This window comes from Misgurnus anguillicaudatus, chromosome 22 (genome assembly GCF_027580225.2).
Source record: "Misgurnus anguillicaudatus chromosome 22, ASM2758022v2, whole genome shotgun sequence".
Taxonomy (NCBI): Eukaryota; Metazoa; Chordata; class Actinopteri; order Cypriniformes; family Cobitidae; genus Misgurnus; species Misgurnus anguillicaudatus.
The window spans coordinates 7,680,517-7,701,156 of record NC_073358.2 but is presented as its reverse complement, the minus strand read 5'-3'; the positions used below and the strand labels follow the sequence as shown (position 1 = coordinate 7,701,156).

The following is a 20,640-nucleotide window of genomic DNA, read 5'->3' as shown; positions in this document are numbered from 1 at the left end:
TACTGCATATAGCACATATAAAAACAACAACAAAACACACACAGGCTCATTGTATCTTTCACACAGACACTTTAATTTCATCACAACGCATTGGTCAGTTTATGACACCAGACCACAATAAGATACAGATGATAGCAGTAAGATTCACATTCACCCTTTCCATATATAGTGGAGATTTGGTAATGCCCGCAGACCCCTCCATATATGTATTTACACACACGTACAAACCATATAGGCTACTTATATATTTTCAATACAATACCTAGTAAATGTACATGTTGACACAAAGCAACAAAAGCACAAATCCCAGAGTTGCACAATAAATATACATCGACACATTAATTTCCAGCCGCAATATTTACTCTTAAACTTGTGTTGGGGTTTAAAAGATGCTCGGATATATTCATCAATAACATGTTTTACCCCAGACAGATTCATTTTAATATTATTCGACTCTTCCTTTTGGTCAACAAATAAATAAATAAACCGCCCAAAAGTCTTTAACTTGCAGGTAAACATCCTGGCACTTTCACCTCCATACCAAACATGTAATATATATCCTTATGTACAGTGCATTTCAATCAAACATTTCTTATTTGTTTGGGAAATACAAAGGCTTCTAGTGAACAGACACTGGACGAAACAAACATTCTGGTTTGAAAACTCAATTTTTTCCAATAGAGTACATTCACACACAGTATCACGTAACAAGTTTTAACTATCAGGGGTTTCACTTCTGTGCGTCCACTGTCCTGTAGTATTGGTGAAGAGACAGATACAGTACATAGTGTTAGTTTATATACGGCTTATACACCTCGAGTGACAGCTTAATATAGATTATGTTGACATTGTCTAGTGTGTAAACACGAACACCACACAGTATCTTCAGTATAATAAACATTGCAGTGACAAATATTGACACTGGGCATATCATACAGGGATTAGAGTGTGGTATGAACAAACCAACAAAGCCCTTCTGTATTTCCACACTTCAGCCATCGTTTCTGCTGCTACAGTAAATACGCAGCGATCCTGAGGCTCGTGGTCAAACTCACCAAGTCAGAGAGAGAGAGAGAGAGAGAGAGAGAAAGAAAGAGAGAGAGAAATATTAATAGAGGTGAAAGAGGGGAGGGTTGGCTTTAAGAGTCGAACGAAGATTGTTGACCCTCGCTGTGAGACGGACTTCCTTTGCTTGGACGGCTAGAAGACACAAAGCATAAGAGCAAATATAGCAAGAAGAAGAGAGATTTTTGGAAATTAAAAAATTGAAGCAACAAACGTGGATAAGTCAACATGCTTTTACACTTTATACATCTAATTTAACTTGTTTGTTTCACATAATGTAAATCATTACTGTATAGCTACACTCTAAAAATGCTGGGTTGTTTTTAATAACCCAAAAATTATTATTGGGTTATTTTGTGTTCTGTCCAATATTTACCAGACATGGGATGAATTCAAGCCAGCGTTGGGTTAAAAAGGGACGAGCCCCAGCACATTGGGTTGTATTTGGGTTGTTTTAACCCATTGTTGGGTCAAATATAAAAAAATCTGGGTTAATTTAAGCCAACAGCTGTTCGACCAACGTTGGGTCAAAAAGGGACGAGTCCCAGCCCGTTGGGTTGTATTTTAACCTAAGCTGGGTTGGTTGTTTATTTAACCCATTGTTGGGTCAAATATAAAATTTTCTGGGTTAATTTAAGCAAACAGCTAGGTTTGACCGTATTCAACACAACGTTGGGTCAAAAAGGAAGCCTGTTGGGTTGTATTTGAACCTAAGCTGGGTTGTTTCAACCCAAAATTCTGGGTTGTTTTAACCCATTGTTGGGTCAAATATAAAAATTCGACCGTATTGACCCAACATTGGGTCAAAAATAACCCAGCATTTTTTTAGAGTGTACTCAAGGATCACCAAATTAAAATATGAATCAGATTTTTTGGTGATTAACAAAGTAATTCAAGAAATAAAACAATAAAATATAAGTGTACTCTAAAAAATGCTGGGTTATTTATATTTTAACCCAGCATTGGGTCAAAAAGGGACGAACCCAATCCACTGGGTTGTAATTTAACCTATGCTTGGATATTTCAGCCCAAATAGCGGAGTTGTTTTAACCCATTGTTGGGTCAAATATAAAAAATTTCGGGGTTGATTCAACCCATCAGCTGGGTTTGTCCCCTTCAGACCCAAGGCTGGTTTGAAAAGAACCCAGCATTTTTAGAGTGTACTCAAGGCCCGATCAAAAAATGTAAATACAATGTTAAAAATATATCAGATTTGTAATTTTGTCTTGTTGGTTATTAACTAAATTATTAAATTACTAAGAAATAAATCAACAAAATATAAGTACACTCTAAAAAATGCTGGGTTATTTTTTTAACCCAGCGCTGGGTCTATAAGAGATGAACCCAACCCGCTGGGTTGTAATTTAATGTATGCTGGGTTGTTTCATCCCATTGTTGGGTCAAATATAAATATTTTCATTTAACCCATCAGCTTGGGTTGGGTTCATCTCTTATAGACCCAGCGCTGGGTTAAAAAAATAATCCAGCATTTTTTAGAGTGTACGTATATTTTGTTGATTTATTTCTTTGACCCAACACTTGGTTGATAATATCCCAGCATTTTTATTAGGTACAATAATTAGGTTCAATTAATACAAAATAAAAATTTACATTACGTACACGTAACACGTATGTTATTTTTTTCCGCTGAACACAAAAGCTGATATTGTTAAAGAACATCTCAGCCACTTTTTACCATATAAGGAAAAATGAATAAAAAATACAAATGCTGGGTTCTTTTTAAAGGAGTAGTCCACCTCAAAGACGGGGCCCAGTGACCCACCACTGTATTTTTTTTACTATGAAAAGTCAATGGACCCCACCCCCAAAGCGGACCACTCCGTTAACTGCTGGCTGTTTTAACCCAAAATGCTAGTTTGTTTTAACCCACTGTTGGGTCAAACCCATTTTCTGGGTTTGTCCCATTTTGACCCAACGTTGGGTTGAAAACAACCCAGCATTTAAAAACGTACAATATTTAAAATGTATCCACACCATATCGCATTATATTCAAGGTCTTCATGAGTCATACAATAGCTTGAATTCATTATTATGGAAAGCAATGGTCAGGATATTCTTTAAAAATTCACCTTCTTGTTCCATGTAAAAAAGCTCATATCGGTTTAAAATAACACATGGGTGAGTAAATAGTGGCAATATTATTTCTTCTAGATCAAGTCATGCTCCACAAAGAGTTTAAACCATATAGTGCAATATAAAGATCAAAGGGCAGTCCAACAAAGCAATGTAAGGTGTGTGAACAAAACAGGATTTAAAGGGATAGTTCACCCAAAAATGAAAATTCTGTCATCATTTACGATGTTTTTAATTTAGATAAACACAAAAGAAGATATTTTAATAAATGATGGTAAGCACACGGCTCCCTAACCATTGACTTCTATAGTAAGAAAACAAATATTATGGAAGTATTGTGATAAATAATGAAAAAAGATATTATGATAAATGATGGAAAGCACACAGCTGATGGCACCATTTGCATTTTATAGTATTTGTTTTACCTACTATGGAAGTCAATGGTTACCATCAGCCGTGTGCCCACCATCATTCACCAAAATATCCTCTTTTTGTGTACCAGAAAAAAGAAACTCATCCAGGAACAACATGAGGATGAGAAAATGACTAAATGTTTATTTTTGGGTGAACTATCCCTTTAAAGTAAGTGTAAATGAATGTCTATTCACTACACTCTTAAAAATAAAGGTGCTTCAAGAAGAACCTTTCTGTCTAAATAGTTTTAGAAATTTCATTATAATTGCTTCTTTGAAGAACCATAAGGTTCTTCTATGGCAACGTTGTGAAGAACCTTTTAAGCACCGTTTTTTAAGAGTGTATCTACAATATCTTTTGTATAATAAATACATGCAGGTCACTTATTAAGAAGAACTAATGAACCATCCAATGGCGGTTAAGGCTTAGATGTACAGTAGTAAAGGCCAATGTCATCATCTAGCATATATGTGCATACATGTTGAAGCGAACAGTGAAAATAGGCTGGTTTACATCGACAATCCCTGTGCATTTTATAATGTTCTTCATTCTAAAATACGAAGCATTTACGCTGGTAAAATAAATACAGTGGCACCATATCTGAGAGTATTTAGGTCAATTGATTATATTTCTGTTATTTAAAATAAAGATGTATCTGATGTCCATTCTTCATGTACAATATATTTGAGGAAAAGAAACACACTTTCAAGTAAACGTGATAATGTATATGGACATTTTGTGTAGTGTTTGTAGTGTGTGTGTGTGTTTGTGTCAGTAGAGGGCAGTGGTTGTCTCTGCCCCGCTGATCTCCAGTGTCAACGCTCAGTGAATGAGTCTCTGTTGGATCTGGTTGGGGAGGCTGGAGCTCTCCGACTTCAAAGATGACAACAGACAGATTGATGAATGCATACAGATGAACATCGGGACAGACAGACAAAAGGGGGAAAGACACACAATTAGGAACAACACAAAAAAAACTGTCCGTGAACAACATAAAGACATACTGTATGCAGTCGGTATGAACATTAAACATATACTGTATGAAAGACACAGTGACTTTGATATACAATTCACATACAGCATGGCTGTTTATAGGAGGGTCTTTAGATTCATATTTAAAGGTGCAGTGTGTACATTTTAGCAGCATCTAGTGGTGAGGTTGTGAATTGCAACCAACCGCTCAGTCTACTGCTTACCCCTTGCTTTTGAAATGCATAGAGAAGCTACAGTAGCCACCACCAGAAAAACATGTTATCGTCGGAGACAACTTAGTAAAAAGGTTTGTCCGTTAAGGGCTTCTATAGAAACATGGCGGCACAAAATGGCGGCTTCCATGTAAGGGGACCCTCTGTGTATGTAGATAAAACGTCTCATTCTAAGGCAATAAACACGTAACGGTTCATTATGAAAGGTCTTTATACACCCCTGACAATATAGTTTTGTATATTATTTTGCATTTCTGTCAAGAGATCCTTCTAAAAATTACACACTGCACCTTTAAAAAAATGTGGTGTAACACAAGCATGCTAGATGAATTCCAATGCATTAAATCTTACAAATACTGTATAAAAATAATGTAATGATTCATCAAAACAGTTATGGGAAAACAAATGTATTAGACACAAACAAGTCTGATTTGGTAGATTGGGATACATCTAACAAAATGTACATTTAAGGCTTATTCGAACTAATAATACAGTGTTAGAGCCGATGTATGTTATTTATTGCTATATATATAAGCAACCTAGCATCACTTTAATGATAATGGAAGTGTAGTGGACCGCAGATGACCAGCAGGTGCAGGTGTGAATACATTTAAAGATGAAATCATGCAGAAGAGGGAGTGATGTCACATAAGGACAATATGCGTCAGACGTACCATTTGCGTAAATCCTCATTGGTCACTGATAGAAATTCTGAAAGAATAACCGGAATCATTGTGGTGGGGGGAACATGGATCGTTAACCTCCATTAACTGTTTGTTTCTCTAGAATAATTAAATGTATCTTTTCCTCCCAAACACATCATGAGAGAATGATCTCACAAAGCTGATGCCTTGATATTTTTAATATGCCGGGGGCCAAAAAAAGTATTTGGACACTTAAGGGATATGAAGAGGAATTCATATAGAATATATGAATTTCAGTGTGTTAGATGCAAATGTAAAATATAAAAACTAATGACGCTACTAGGACTCCGGGTATCAGGATCCATGATTTATTACTATCTGACATTTTTTTTTATATTTTTTATGTGTCTTTTCCCATTTGTTACATAATTTTCCAATTTCTATGCCATTGTTTTGCTACACTCCCATTAACTCATTCCCTGCCAGCATTTTTAAAAAAGTTGCTAGCCAGCAGCATTTTTCATGATTTTCATAAAAGTTTAATGCCTTCCAGAAAATGTTCTTCTTTTAATATATATACATACAATATATCAAATGAAAAAAAGAACAGACCCTTTACTTAAAAAAACAAAACGTTTCATTCTACCTTCATTTGTTCTCTTTGTATCACCTCTCAATATGGGTAGGTTTCTTCAAAAACACCAAATTTTGTGCAAAAAGCTAAGATAGATTTTTGTGAAGGACTTTTAATGGAGATCAGATTCAGAGCGATCCTCAAAACTTACATAGACATACAGCTGTTTGCCCTAGGGCAATACTTCCGGGTTTTATAAGTTGCGGAAGAGCGCCACCTGGTGAATAATAGCGGTTAATAATAGCGAATAATAATAGTGGTTAATAATAGCGAATAATAATAGCGGAATAATAGAGTTAACTCGTCAATGGCAGGGAAAGAGTTAAGCTTCACCTTTGTTATTGTGTGTGTTACTGTGAAACAGCGACCTCTAGGAGTGAAAATCGTACATATTGTGGCTTTAAAGAGCTAGCCTGGCTCCGCCCTCCTATGTGCTTCCGCTTAATTTTCATTTCGCTTCAGTACAACGTCTGGGACTGCTGTGTAGAGTTTCGTTTTCACTGGCAAAAATCTGCAGGTCCAATCAGCGAACAGAGGGGGGTGGCTAAGAAAGATGACGTTGAGGTTGTGCGTCAGTTTGAGTTGTAGTTCAGTAATGGCAGCGGAGAAAGACGTGAGAAAAGCTTGTCGGTCTGTTGTTGCAAAACTGCCGAATATAGACCAGTTCAAATGATGTAAACAACGCTGGTCCAAAAACACTTCCTGTTACAGTTTGTGACAGTTATTTTTTTATTTTACATATATTGTTATCTTTAAGATGTTTGTTTAACTTCAGTTAATTCAGGTTTATATGTTCTGTTGGTTTATTTTATCCCAACGTTTATCTAGTGTTAAAAAACGGAAACAGGAAGTGCTTCTGGACCAGTGTTGTTTGCATCTCTTGAACTGGTCTATACAGAAGTTAAAGCCGGAGCAAGAACAATGTTTGCTAAGTTTTGTTGGTCTGAACATTCGGACTTGTTGTTTCCGTCCGGTTTCAGCGCATAAGTCACGACCACACGTTAGCGATTGCTTATGGCAGATCCTGAGTGACTCTGGGCAGATCCAATAGTTTTAAACTTCAACAGAGGACCCTCCTTAACGGAAGTAACGCTTTGCAATGGAGCGTGGCCAGACTCTCTGTACAAATGAAATGAATGTACGAGAGTCTGGTTGGACCAGGCAATTAAAGAGCACCTATTGTTCGATTCAAAGAATTTAAATTTCCTTTGGTGTGTAAGTGTATTAGTACATGTTAACTATATGGAAAAGTACATATCCCAAAGTAAACGATGACGCGAGTTATCATCTCCAACGTAATTCTCTTTTCTTGGACTACAACAAACACGCGGATTGTAGGCAACAGTTTACTTCCTGGGATTGAGGATGAAGTAAAGACCGACATTATCATAACTCCTCCCACTTCAGACTCACAGCCAATAAGTTAACTCTTGCTAGCAACCGAATCTTTCAAACATGGTAAGGAGCGTCAAGTTTCCTGCTGCTTTCTATTTAGACCAATCACAACATACAGCAATCACAACAATCAGGGAAACAGAGCTTTTCAAATCCGTGCGTTTCAGGAAGAGAGAGAAAACTGGAGCTACAAAAATGTACGGTATGTGGAAAATAACCATAAACCACGTGAACACATTGTGTTACACCGAATAAACAAAATAACGTTGTTCTTTAAAAATGAAATAGGTGCTCTTTAAGCTACTTTCCAATGTTTTGAGAACTTTGCAAATTAAGAAAAAAGAAAGCTAAATTACATTTTATTTAAAATAAATAAGTTTATAAATTTTATCTTATTGTTTTACATTTCTTACACTAAAATATATGACAATTAGATTTTTAGGTGCGGCAAATTTTTAAGTGTCCAAATATGAAGCATACATGAGAAACATTATTTGAATGAATATGAATGAATGAATCGGGAGAAGATGTAATGTTATGAAACAATGTATGAAGTAACAGTATTGAATTGTGAAAGGACAGAGAGGAAGAACAAGCAGGACGATCAATACTAATATTACTGGTGTTAAAAAACAGGGATCAGGTCGGTGCAGACGGGCAGTAAAGGGTGTAAATGGAGGGGAGTTTGTAGATCATTGCTCTCGACACCATTCATTGCATTACTCTCAGGTAGCATGAGCACATTGAATAGCACTATACAGCTGCTAGGTTGATGAATTCAATCGCAGTAAACATTTGAATGTCTCTTTCACTTGAACTGCATGACTAACAGCACTTAAGCATAATTAAAATACCATTCATAAGTCTAAATTGAGACTCACCTGGGTACACCTGGTGGGGCACGGTTAGGACGCGAGGGCACCTGGGGCGGGGGGCCGCCGAAGGGGTCAGGGGAGGCTCCAGGTCTGGATGGTACTGGTGGTGCTCCAGCAGTAGGGGGGCCTGGGGCCGCACGACCGCCAGGACGAGGCGGCCCGGGTGGGGCCCGGCGCTGGGGAGTGGGACTTGACATTGGAGATCTGTTAGGAATTTGAGAAGACTTAATTTATGAACTGGTTTATGTTGATGTTACTGATGTAGCGTCTTTGTAGTTTAGCTGTGGTTTGTGGGGATGGGGATTTTGATGTTTTATCTGATTTTCATGTTTCCAGGACCCCCTCCTTCAATAAATTAAATGATCAACCTGTAAATCCTATATAATACCAAACATATGCAGAATTGAAGACAACATCCCATCAAAATTTGAGGTTTGTGTTGTTCAGTTCAAGTTATATGGTAGTGATAAAATGAGATTTTAGCAGATGTGACCACTGATTTGTATATTTGACAATTTGTCGTCTTTCTCCTCTTGAAAAATTTTGACTCGACTTGGAGGGGTGACATTTTTGTCCAATTAAGTGCTCTTGAATTATAAAATCCTTTTCCCTAATACCACCATCCACGATCAAGTACTTTAATACTTTAGTACTTTTTTATAAAGGTATTTTTGGGCCATTTTTGCCTTTATTGGATAGAAAGGAGATGACAGGAAAGTACAGGGTGAAAAGAGGGGTATGGGATTGGCAAAGAACCTCAAGCCGGGATTCAAACTCGAGTCGCCACAAGTGCATCTGCACCATGTGTCCACTACACCATCGCCTCTGACTAGTACTAAATTTTGACTTTTTGTCAAACCCCTTTGTGATCCATTCATGTGACTCTAATGAGCAATGTCTAAATGTCTGAAAATTTGCCATTACAATCCAGATAAAAATTTAAATCGGACCAATAGCAAAGACTATCATTCAAATCCAGAATTTAAAAAAATAAAATTTGTAATTTCTGTTAAACAACGTCGAACGAAAGCCACAATACCTGCGTCCTGAAGGTCCTCCTTGTACCTGCAGCCAAGAGTCATCGACTGGTGGAGGCATGGCGGTGGAGATGGTAGTGGTGCTGATGTCACCAATGATGTTGAGCGCCTCTCTGAGAGCGTGATACATGCGCAGCATCTCCTCCCTGTGCTGAGCCTGTTCAGCTGACTCCTCCATCAGTGTGTTCTGATCTCCACACGAGTACAGGTTAGCCAGTAACTCAGCATGGATAAACTCCTTAGTCTATAGGAGGAGAGGAAAAAATTCTCATTTCAACAGGTTTTCTGGAAAAACGATCACATTGTGTACAACTGAAATTCCAGACATCCAGATATGAGATAGCGAATCAAAACCAGAATGCTGCATATATCCACCTTTTTCCCTTCCTGTGCGAGACTTCCTGTTCAATAGCCAGCCGGTAGAAAACAGTGTAGTGGGAGCACGCATAAAACATGATTTAAACAGTTAATATTTACTACGCCTGCCATGTTTGAACCAGTTTGAGGATGAAATTAAGAAGTGGCTTGATATATGAAGATATATTCAATAATTTCGTGTTTACAGGTTTTCAATGCGCAAATATAAAAGCACAGAGACATACCAGTATCTTTACAATGGGAAAGTCAGTCGAGTGTTTGTACATGGAATTTAACAAGACTTCGTGTTTTTAACTTTTCAGGGGCAGGTTAAAATGTCACAACTGTCCCTCTGCTGTGAAGTTTTTTTTGAAAGGCAATTTTTAATGGACTTGTTTATGGTGACACGTCAAGCTTCACGCAGTCCTACACAGTCAGCAGTACCTTTCTCATTCAACACATTGTAAGTTATTTGAACAAACCATAATAAACATATTAAACTACTACATGTATTAAGTATTTTTTTTTTTAGTTTAATGAAAATATTATTACATTGCTTCTTACGCAGTAGGTAGAGACATGAGCTTATGAAATTTTTTGCTTACTTTTTAAAGTATTTGCTTTTTCATTTAAAACATAACAAATGTATGCGCAAACACGTTACGAACTATTATAAACATTAAGTAAGTGTCAGGACTCTGCCACGAGAGTTTGGTTTTATATTTATGTTTTATTGTGATAGCAGAGTTCTGACAGTCTCTTGTTTAATGTGGAGGCCATGCCTTGTTTATTGTGGCATGTGCCTCTGGTGTCTCGTCTTTAGTCCCCGCCCCCTTGTTCTCCCTGTTGATTATTCATTATTAGTTCATCACTTGCACCTGTGTTGCCCTCGTTTAGTTTCCCTATTTAATCTCCTCTTGTCTCTTGTCTTGCGCTGGTTCATTGTGTTCATTCCTGTCATGTTATGCGTTACACATTGTTCATTCAGTTTAGTTTTTCATCTAGCCATGTTGATAATGTTATGTCAGTGTATATCTTGTTTAATGTTGTGTTGCCCCCTTTGTGGGCTTTGGTTTTCTAGTTTTTATGTAATAAATGTTCTGTGTTCACTCCCCGATATCGTCTGCACTTGGGTTCTCTGTTCCTCGTCTCCAGTTCCTGACAGTAAGCAGATTATGTTGTATATATTCTGTACTGTAATCACATTTTTGTAATAATATATAGTAGCAGAATAAATAAATAAGCCAAAATTAGCATATTTTTATCAGCATAATATTAGTTGTTTATTAATTGTTTACTGGAGGTTTCTATGAAAGGTTTTACTGAATGGATTTGTAAATACAGATCATGAGTGCATGTGCGCCACATACACATTCAGTTCTTTTGCATGGATTATGGTTTTGTAGAGATTTACTGCATTTGTATTAGCTATTATGGAAACCCCTAACTGCACAAATTATGTCGGTGTTCCTGGATTTCATAATAAACATTAAACAGCCAGTCAAAATGGCACACTTGTGTCCTTTGCAATAGACTACCATTAGCTTTAGTGGCTCACCGGAAGTCATAAACAAGAAAGCTCAAAGATGGCAGTGCCCACATTTACGTCAAGAAACAGGTGGATAGAAACTGCAGAACGCTGCTTACATTGTTGATCATAAGATGCATGATGGTCTTTGGCATGAGGTCCCGCACGGTCTTGTTGACGATGGCCATGTAAGAATCCACGAGGTTCCTGATGGTCTCCACCTGCCTCTCGAGCTGAGGATCCATGGAGTGCATGAAGCCATCCGAGCTGTTCTCCTCACTGCTGTCACTCTGTTGAGGACATCCATTCAGGTGTTTACAGATGGAGACTTTTGACCAATTTATCTTTTAGCAAAGTCTAAGCTATGCGCTAAAGTTCAAAACGAATGTGAGGATACTAGTGGTGACAACTAATAATCGCAAACTTAAAGATTTCACTGACCTTTTCTTTATCCTGCAGATTTCGAGATGAAAGGTTAGATGTTAATATCATGTAAATCAATGTAGTTTGTTAATAGTAAATTAATGGAGATAGTAGATAAGTAGATTGGTTTACGGATACATACAATGATGCGCTCTGGGTAAACACCAGCACGGAGGAAAGATGCTTTCCAGCTGTCCACCTCCTCCTGAGTGTCACTGGCCAACTCCAGCTGTCTGTAGTCTTTATACACGTTCCTGTGAATACATGTCAAACAAAATAACAACAGCTATACTATTATAATATATTCACACTAATGCATTCATGTTTGCATTAATTATGTGTTTTTAAAGCAGTGTTAACCAACCTGTTCTATGTCACGTACCACATTAAACCATCTGAAAGTTTACTTTTATTGACACGAACAATACATGTTTACATTTACGTTACCTTGTCATTATATTAAACATTTAGCAAATGTTTTTGTTCAAAGTGACTTACAGTGCCAAGTGATATCATTTGTGAATACAATTATTATAAAATATTTTACTGGTAACTCTTCAGATTGCATTTATTAAGGGGGGGGGGGTATTTCATGCATTAACACAGTTTAAAGGGACAGTAAGTAGGGTTTTAAATGCTTTATTAATCAAAATCAATGTCTTATAAATATGTCCTCATTGGTGTCAAATGACCTGATCTGACTTTTCTTTGTAAGCTTAGAATTTCTTCTCTTTACTTTCATTGAACGAGTAAGTTCAAGAAGGCTTCCATATCGTTCCGCTATACTGATAAACTATAATAGCAGAAAGGGACAAAAAGCACTAGCCTACCAACGCGGTTCCACAACCCGTTTTCATTCACAACACGTGAACTAGCTGAAACGGACAAGGAGAGCAGTGATTACATAACGGTTACCGTAGTTGCAACATGCATTTGGAAAAGTGAGGCGCTAGAGAGCACTATTCGTTTGAATGCAAAATAGAGATGCGCGGTCGCCGGATCGGGCGGATGACGTGACGAAAAATAATATTTTAATTAAATTCGGGCGGGTGGCGGATCGACTGCTTGTTATTAGCGGTGTCCTTCTAAGCATGCAACCTTAAAAGGTGAGCACTCTGTCTTTCAGGGTGGCAGCCTCAGAAGTTCTCAAAGAGAACTGAAATGAGACGGTGAGGACCCATAATTTCTGTCACCTGTTGCACGCGCCCCCAGTAGCGTCCACCGCGCCTGTCAGCAGAAAACAGCGGAGACATTTCTGACTTATTAAAATAAATATGTAATCAAAATATTAATTTATTTTAGAAAATATGACACATTGATGTCATAATATTAACACAAAACATAACTTATAATACTAAAACAGTGACAAGTTTTCTAATACACTTTTATTAAATAAAGGTTTTAATTGTTTGGGATAGCCTCGGCATGTTAAGGATCCATTCGTTCTATCATTAACAGCGCGGAGAAATGAGGACGCATTTTGACATAGCTCTTATCAACGCTGGCGAAGGAGGTACGTGGCAAACTCAAAAAATTAGAATTAAAAACAAAGGAAATAGAAGGTCAGAAAAGTGTTGCCTGGAATAAGTTTTACAAAGTGGTAAATCAGGATGACACCAGTGCAGACTATGTAATTTGTGCTTTTAATTTAGGCTATTTATTTATTTATTTTTGTCCCTGTGCGCCGATCGGAGACGGAGTTCACTGCTGATATTCTAGAGCAGTGGTTTTCAATTCCAGTCCTCTAGCCCCCCCTCCCAGACTGTTTTAGATGTCTCCTTATATGAAACACCTGATTTCACTCATCGGCTCCTTAATTAACACACTAACGAGCTGATGATCGGAATCAGGTGTTTTTATATATGGAGACATCTAAAATGTTCTGGGAGGGGGGGCCCCGAGGACTGGAATTGAAAACCACTGTTCTAGAGCTTTCTAGTCTCGCGGCTGTCATCAGCAGTGCCTTGCATCGCCCAGTCAGCGGATGGCGGGCGGATGCGGTTTTGAAAACTGGTCAGAAACGTTGGTGCGGATGGATGGCGGACAGATGATCAGTTTTGTGATGCGGTTGCGGATGAAATAATAGCCCGTCCGCGCATCTTTAATGCAAAATACAATTTCACCACTAGATGGGGTAAATCCTACTTAGGGGTTAGTCACACCAAAAGCGATTTAAACGCTTGCAAACGCAAGGCGCGATGCACTGCCTTTTTTAAAAAAAGAGCAGTGCGACGCGGCTTTTCATATTGCTAAGCAACCACCGAGTCAGCTGTCCTGTCAATCAAATATTGAAAAATGAGCGCTCTTTTGCTGTTAACTGTCATATTAGCAGAAACTTTAAAAAGAGGGCGCTTGCTCTGACCTTGTTTGAGGGTGAGAGATGCACAAACACGCAGGAGAGAGTGAGCGAGTGGAATCTGGTTCTTCAAAGCAACTGTAAACTTCACTCACCACAATGTTAGGCCCGCCTCTCCCCTCATTCGATTGGACAATGGAAAGACGCAAATGACGTCGGGCGCTTCTCCGCTCTCAGCGTTTCTTCAAAAACGTGTGCGCGGCAGGCGGCAAAAAACCGCAAGCCGCTCGGCTTTTTTTGGTGTTTTTTGTATCACCTCCCACCTCTACAATGGCTGCATAGGTGCACTGGAACTGTCCTTCGTTTACAAAGATGTGAAACTTATCGAGTGGTCAGGGGTGTTCACTGAGATGCTCACACAAAAATCGCTGCAAAAGATGCTTTTCAACAGGTGTTTTACCATTCGTTGTAAACTTGTGGACCTATTTTTCCAAACCCCTCGCACCCGTATATTCTTCCATTGAGAGCTTGAATAATAGACACTCCAGCCCAATTGGTGGCAATAATCCACCTTTGCCAATTGCAAGAATAGAAACAAAGTTCCCGGCGCAGAGTAATACCGTACCTCACAGCACATCTAATACAAGTCAATGGAGTTGGACAAAAACTACGATAAAACCTGTTGGAGGGCATCTTTTGCAGCGATTTTTGTGTGGGCATGTCAGTGAGCACCCCTGACCACTCGGTGAGTTTCACGTCTTTGTAAATGAAAGTTTAATGCATTTTGGGAAGGATTGTTCCAGTGCATCTGTGCAGCCGTTGTGGGGGTGGGAGGTGATACAATAAACACCCGAAAATTCTCGGGCCAGCATCATATGTCCAAATTTCAGTCAAAACCGTTCTATTTCATCATAAACAATCTGAAAACAGGGCTTTAAGTGTAAAATACCGAACTTGTCCTTTAAGAGTTGGATTCCTCATGCTAAACATAAGCAAAGTGTCAAAAAAGCATTTGGACGTGTGACAGAACATTTCTGTGCTGAAATGCACTTCACCAGGGTTCGTAGAAGTTTTTTTCGAACATGGGTACATCTCATGTATCAGGGTAAACCTTACGTATCATTTCTTTTATGGGCACTTCCCCCGGAAAAGCACATCCACACGTCAAACAGCGTGAGAGCGAGAACCGAGGACACTAGAAGTCACTTCACGCGACACAGCTTTGTTTTATATCAAGACTCAACAATGGCACGAAAGAAAAAGTGTGTTCTTGGATGTAAGGAGAAGTAAGCCTTATGGAAACAATGAATATAGTTTGTTTAGTTTAGGAACCACCGCTCTAGTGAGTAAAATGTTTTATTCTCTGACCTCTGTTCAGTGTTAAAGAGCGCAAACACGTGCTTGCTTGACATGAAGCTCTTCTCAATGTCCCTCAGTTTCAGATTGTCCAATGGCAGCATGTATTTCTTTTCTTTCTCCTGCAGGGGGTGACAAAAACAATCAAATTAAAACCAGAGCAAAAATGAACCTTGGCAGCACTGTAAAACTGTCAAAAACAGCTGATTCAGGATGACTTTCATTACATGTATTGGAAATAATCCCGATTTGCCATAACTATCTGGCAAAAGCATTGGAATTAAATAAAGTACTTTAAAGTGTCCAGTTCACAACGAAATCCTATTGCACTGATGCTTTACAGTACTGTGTATACTGCATGCATACCATTAAAAAATGGCTGTCATATGACCTTGTTACAATGCACGTCAAATTACAAAAAAATATTTAGCATTTTCTAAATGAAATCCTGTATAAAAATGTCTGGTGCATTGCATTGTGGGATGCAAGCTATGTGCTATGTTATATACTGCACAATCTTGGCAAACTTAGGTCTAATATGTGTACAGAAACTTGTGTACAATTATATAAGCCATGCTTGCAAAAGTACAATAAGGTTGTATTTGTTAACATTAGTGAATGCATTAGCTAACATGAACTAACAATAAACAATACAGCATTTATTAACCTTAGTTTATGTTAATTTCAGCATTCACTAATACATTATTAAAATCAAAGTGTTAACATAAGGAAAATGAACTAACATAAATAACTGTATTGGCATTAACAAAGATTAATGACTATTTTAGTTTATGTTAGCTAATGCATTTAGAAATCTTAACAAATTCAACCTTATTGTAAAGCAATCCAACTTTTGTCTAGTTGTGTATATAAGCACAAGTCAAATTTCGGCAGATTATGGTGCTAGAAGGGTTAAAAGGTTCTTGTGGTACTGAGTATTGATTGATTCCACACTGAGAGCCCGCAGCGACACGCACAGACTCTCACTTTATGACTCACACACTTAATCAGCATCATATGGAGCCGAAGATAACAAAAGAGTAGAAATGAATGAAATGAACTCGGCTGTATAACACTCGGACACCTCAGGGGGGTTAATAAGGGATCATTTATAAATATAATTGATGCTTATACTCTTTAAAAGTCTGCAGGATATAAAAGCACCAGTAGGAGAGATGACAGGACGCAGTGAGTAGGAGGAGAAGAGGCAGTGAAGATTGAAACGCTCGCATGTTAACAATGTGAAGCATGCACAGTAACACCACTTGCATACAACCCGAGTGACAAATTTCAATGCAAAATTCTCTGTTCTGCTCTGATATACATGTTGACTTAAACACTGACTATACTTCATGTACATAACAGCATTGTATAATTTACATAATTCAAGTACATAATTGCATTGTCAAACTTTAGATCAGAGGTCAAGTGTCAAGTCTGAGTCCAGAAAAAGCTGGATGTGGACTCGACTACAACACTGGTACATAATCAATAAACATAAATGTAATCTATAAAAACAATGTATATAATTGTATTACATAATCTATTTAATTAATATAAATAATTGTACGTTTTTAATGGCTTCTTCTTAGTTTATTTTACTTAATTTTTAAGTTTGAAAGAGCTGTCAGAAGCTTGGTGGTGATGACATTAATGTTGAATGACCATTATGTAATTCACTTGTAGCCTAAGGTGAGCGTTTCATTTCTAGTAAATGCATTTAGACTTCAAAATTCATAAGTGTTCATTTCTGAAGATTATCTTGTTTGACAAAACGTGTAAGTGTCACAAACTTTTGTTAAACACAGTGTCGTGGTTGTGGTGTGGTACAGACGAAGGAGGATGAGGAAGTAGTTTTAACTGCATTCACTTAATATACTTAATAACACAACAAACGAACGAAAGGCTGAGAATCCACATCAACACAACAGTAAATACTCCACACTGGTTAATACAAAGTATATCACAAGTAGATCAGACGAGGAACTAAAGACAGGCAGGGCATTTATAGACGGTATGCACGTGACGTCACCTTCGGCGAAAGTGACTGCGGTTACAATCACTGAGTGGCAAAAGACAGAGCGGCATCATTTGTGTACAGTGTGAAATCAGGGAGGAAAAAGCTGTTGTGCGATAGACTGTACTTACAGATTAACAAGAATTCGGAGCTATCGTTTAACAGACTGCCAAAAAACACCGAAAGGAGAAATAAATAGATTGTTCATGCCAGCGTCCACTGACCACACAGGTGGGTTGACAAGTTGCTAAGGTCACTATCAAGCAGAGGTTTTACTTTCTACTTAAAAGTATTTTTTCAAGTATTTAGTGTTTTCTTTGGAAAACATACATTCCAAAGCAAGTTATCATAATTTTTACTCTATTACATTTCATAAATAATATGTTTTTGTTTTACATTTAATATTTAAGTACATTAACGTACTTTTCCCAAGTAAAAGTACACAATTTTAATGTAATTGGGTGTTAAATAAATTTTAAAATGCAATATTAAAGAATATACAGTATGATTATATGCTTTAGAATGTAATGAAGTAAAATTTTTCCCAATACAAACCTCCTAATAAAGCACAGATGATTGGAAAATGTAACTAATGTATTGTCCACCTCTGCTATCAAGTCCAACTAAATCCAATTTAAGCAGATAATAGTCAGTTTTACTGGCATTTTCGCAGCAGTCGCTATGAAAACCAGCCATTTTGTTGAATGTTTGCCACTCAACAGGGCGAGTTCCGGCGTGGTCACGTTGAAAAGTGATGGCAATGCATACCCTCTATACCCAACACAGGTAATTAACTCAAACAAGACACAGGTGAATGGGAACTAACGAGAACTGAAATAGAATGATTAACAAAATAATGACTAAATGAACATGAGGATAAACATAAGGAAAACATACTAAATATATTAACAAACCAAGATGATATTGTGACACACAGAGTTTATTTTTTGCGATATTCCAGATTTTATAGAAAAATGGCTTTTGGACGACTAATTTCTGGGTTGGTCTGCAAAAATATGTTGTCCCTGCGACAACCTATAACTAGACATTACATATAAATTAAACTTTTACTACACAAGATGTAAAACTTATTCCCAGAGACGCTGGTCAAATATACAGTTTAGTAAATTTTTGATTATAGAAGGAACTTATTTTCAGCCGAAATCTCATGAGAGGATTGTTGAGGATATTAAAACTTTAGCTATTATCTTTAGCTAAATCTAAACAAATCACCTCTGATGTCAAAATGAACTGTAAGGATGCACGCCCGGGAACACAAGGTTATAAACAGTTTAATAAAATCACGGCCTTTGTAAATATCATGCCTTCATGCTACTTTATTATGATCTGGACTGTGGTCTAATGTACTGTACATATTAAAAAGATAGTTCACCCAAAAATTTAAATTCTGTCAACCTTTTGTCATCCTCATGTTGTTCTAAACCTGTATGAATTTCTTTTTTCTGATGAACACAAAAGAAGATATTTTGATAAATGATGGTAAGCACACAACTGATTGTAACCATTGACTTCCATAGTAGGAAAACAAATATTATGCATGTATTGTGATAAATGATAAAGAAGATATTTTAATAAATGATGGTAAGCACACAATTGGTGGTACCCATTGAATTTCATCGTATTTGTTTTTCCTACTATGGAAGTCAATCAGCTGTGTGCTTATCATCATTTATCAAAATATCTCCGTTTGTGTTCATCAGAAAAAAAAGAAATTCATACAGATTAAAAACAACATGAGGATAAGAACAGAATTTTCATTTTTGGGTGAAGTATCCCTTTAAGTTAATGTGCTAATGAATTAATATCATCATATTCCTGTTCATTCCCCTCTCTGATTTCCAGTCTTCTTTCAAGTGAGAGTTGCAAAAGCTTAAAATAAAAAATTGTCAGGCTTTCAAATTCTTTCCTTCAATATTTTATCCTGTCATTTCTGATCATTTTCCTACAGTACACTGCATGATATCCAGTAATAACAGACGTTAGCGTGACTCCCAAGTCTGGGAAAACAAAAATGTTGAATCACACACAGAGACAGACGCCTGCCCGTGTCTACACACTTAACTCGCCTTTTGCTTTTTTAGTGAAAAATCATTAGACATTTTTGCCAAAGATGACTGTGGCACTTTGGCTATAAAGCTTTTAATGAGCAAATATTTTGTATTTGTATTATCACAAATATTTCAAATCAAAGTAAATAATAGCGTCATGAAGCTGTACTTAATTTCTTGCTGATTCTATTTGTAGATATAAATACATACAGTATGCAAACTCTATCTATAGCTTTTCTTCTTGAGTTCAAGATAATGACCATGTACAGATTTCATCATTTTTCTCTGTAAATACCACATACTATAGACTGTGCCGTCAGCTTGTAAAAATATGATTTATGGTAGAGTTGTAAATTTACAATGTTGAGAACATGTTCTCAATACAAAACACAAGGATCTCGAGACAAGTGTCCAGTTCTTTGTAGAGGAAGAATGTTTTACAGACTACAAAAAGGTGATAAAGACTTAAAATGTTCTTTAGAGAACCAAAATGATTCTATGGCATTGCTGCAAGGACCTTTATTTTTAATGGGACGGTTCACCCAAAAATGAAAATTCTGTCATCATTTAATCACCTATAGGTTGTTACAAACCTGTATAAATTTATTTGTTCTGGTGAACACAATGGAAGACATTTTGAGCAATGTTTGTAACCAAACCATTTTAGAGCACCACTGACTTCCATAGTATTTTTCTTTCCTACTATGAAAGTCAATATGAGTGCCGCAGTGTTTTAACACTTTTTTTAAAAAGTCAACCTATAGATTGCATACAATAGCTGGGATATGAAAAAATACAGCATTTTAACAATCATCACACGTCACCTTTAATTCTTGTGCGTAAACTTTTAAAGCAGTGTGTATTTAGTGTTACTTCCTGCCCCGTAAAATCAATCCAACACTGTAAAACCCAACAAGTACAGAGTACCGATTACCTAAAAACACTTAAAGGTGCAGTGTGTCATTTTTAGAATGATCTCTTGACAGAAATGCAAAATAATACACAAAACTAAATTATCAGGGGTGTATAAAGACTTTTTATAATGAACCCTTATGTTTTTATTACCTTAGAATGAGATGTTTTTATTTACATACTGAGGGTCCCTTTACGTGGAAGTCGCCATTTTGTGCCGCCATGTTTCTACAGAAGCCCTTAACGAACAAACTTTTTTTACGAAGCTGTCTCGGAAGATGACATATTTGTCTGGTGGCGGCTACCGTAGCTTCTCTAT

General features: G+C 37.2%; 1 protein-coding gene across 2 annotated transcripts in view; it reads right to left on the bottom strand.

Moving 5' to 3' along the window:
- Positions 1-49: 49 nt before the first annotated feature.
- Positions 50-20,640, bottom strand: part of dnm1b (dynamin 1b) — a 58,224-nt gene continuing 37,633 nt past the window's right edge. The window contains exons 16-22 of one of the 2 annotated variants that reach the window (XM_055200613.2): positions 15,336-15,445; positions 11,814-11,925; positions 11,690-11,701; positions 11,368-11,538; positions 9,366-9,607; positions 8,333-8,530; positions 50-1,200 (exon numbers count right to left, since the gene is read on the bottom strand). In XM_055200613.2, the coding sequence (XP_055056588.1) occupies positions 1,140-1,200; positions 8,333-8,530; positions 9,366-9,607; positions 11,368-11,538; positions 11,690-11,701; positions 11,814-11,925; positions 15,336-15,445 (906 nt within the window). In that variant the 3' untranslated portion in view covers positions 50-1,139. Of the gene's footprint in view, positions 1,201-2,842; positions 4,447-8,332; positions 8,531-9,365; positions 9,608-11,367; positions 11,539-11,689; positions 11,702-11,813; positions 11,926-15,335; positions 15,446-20,640 lie in introns of those variants that run through there. The other variant, XM_055200614.2, reaches the window with a different exon arrangement.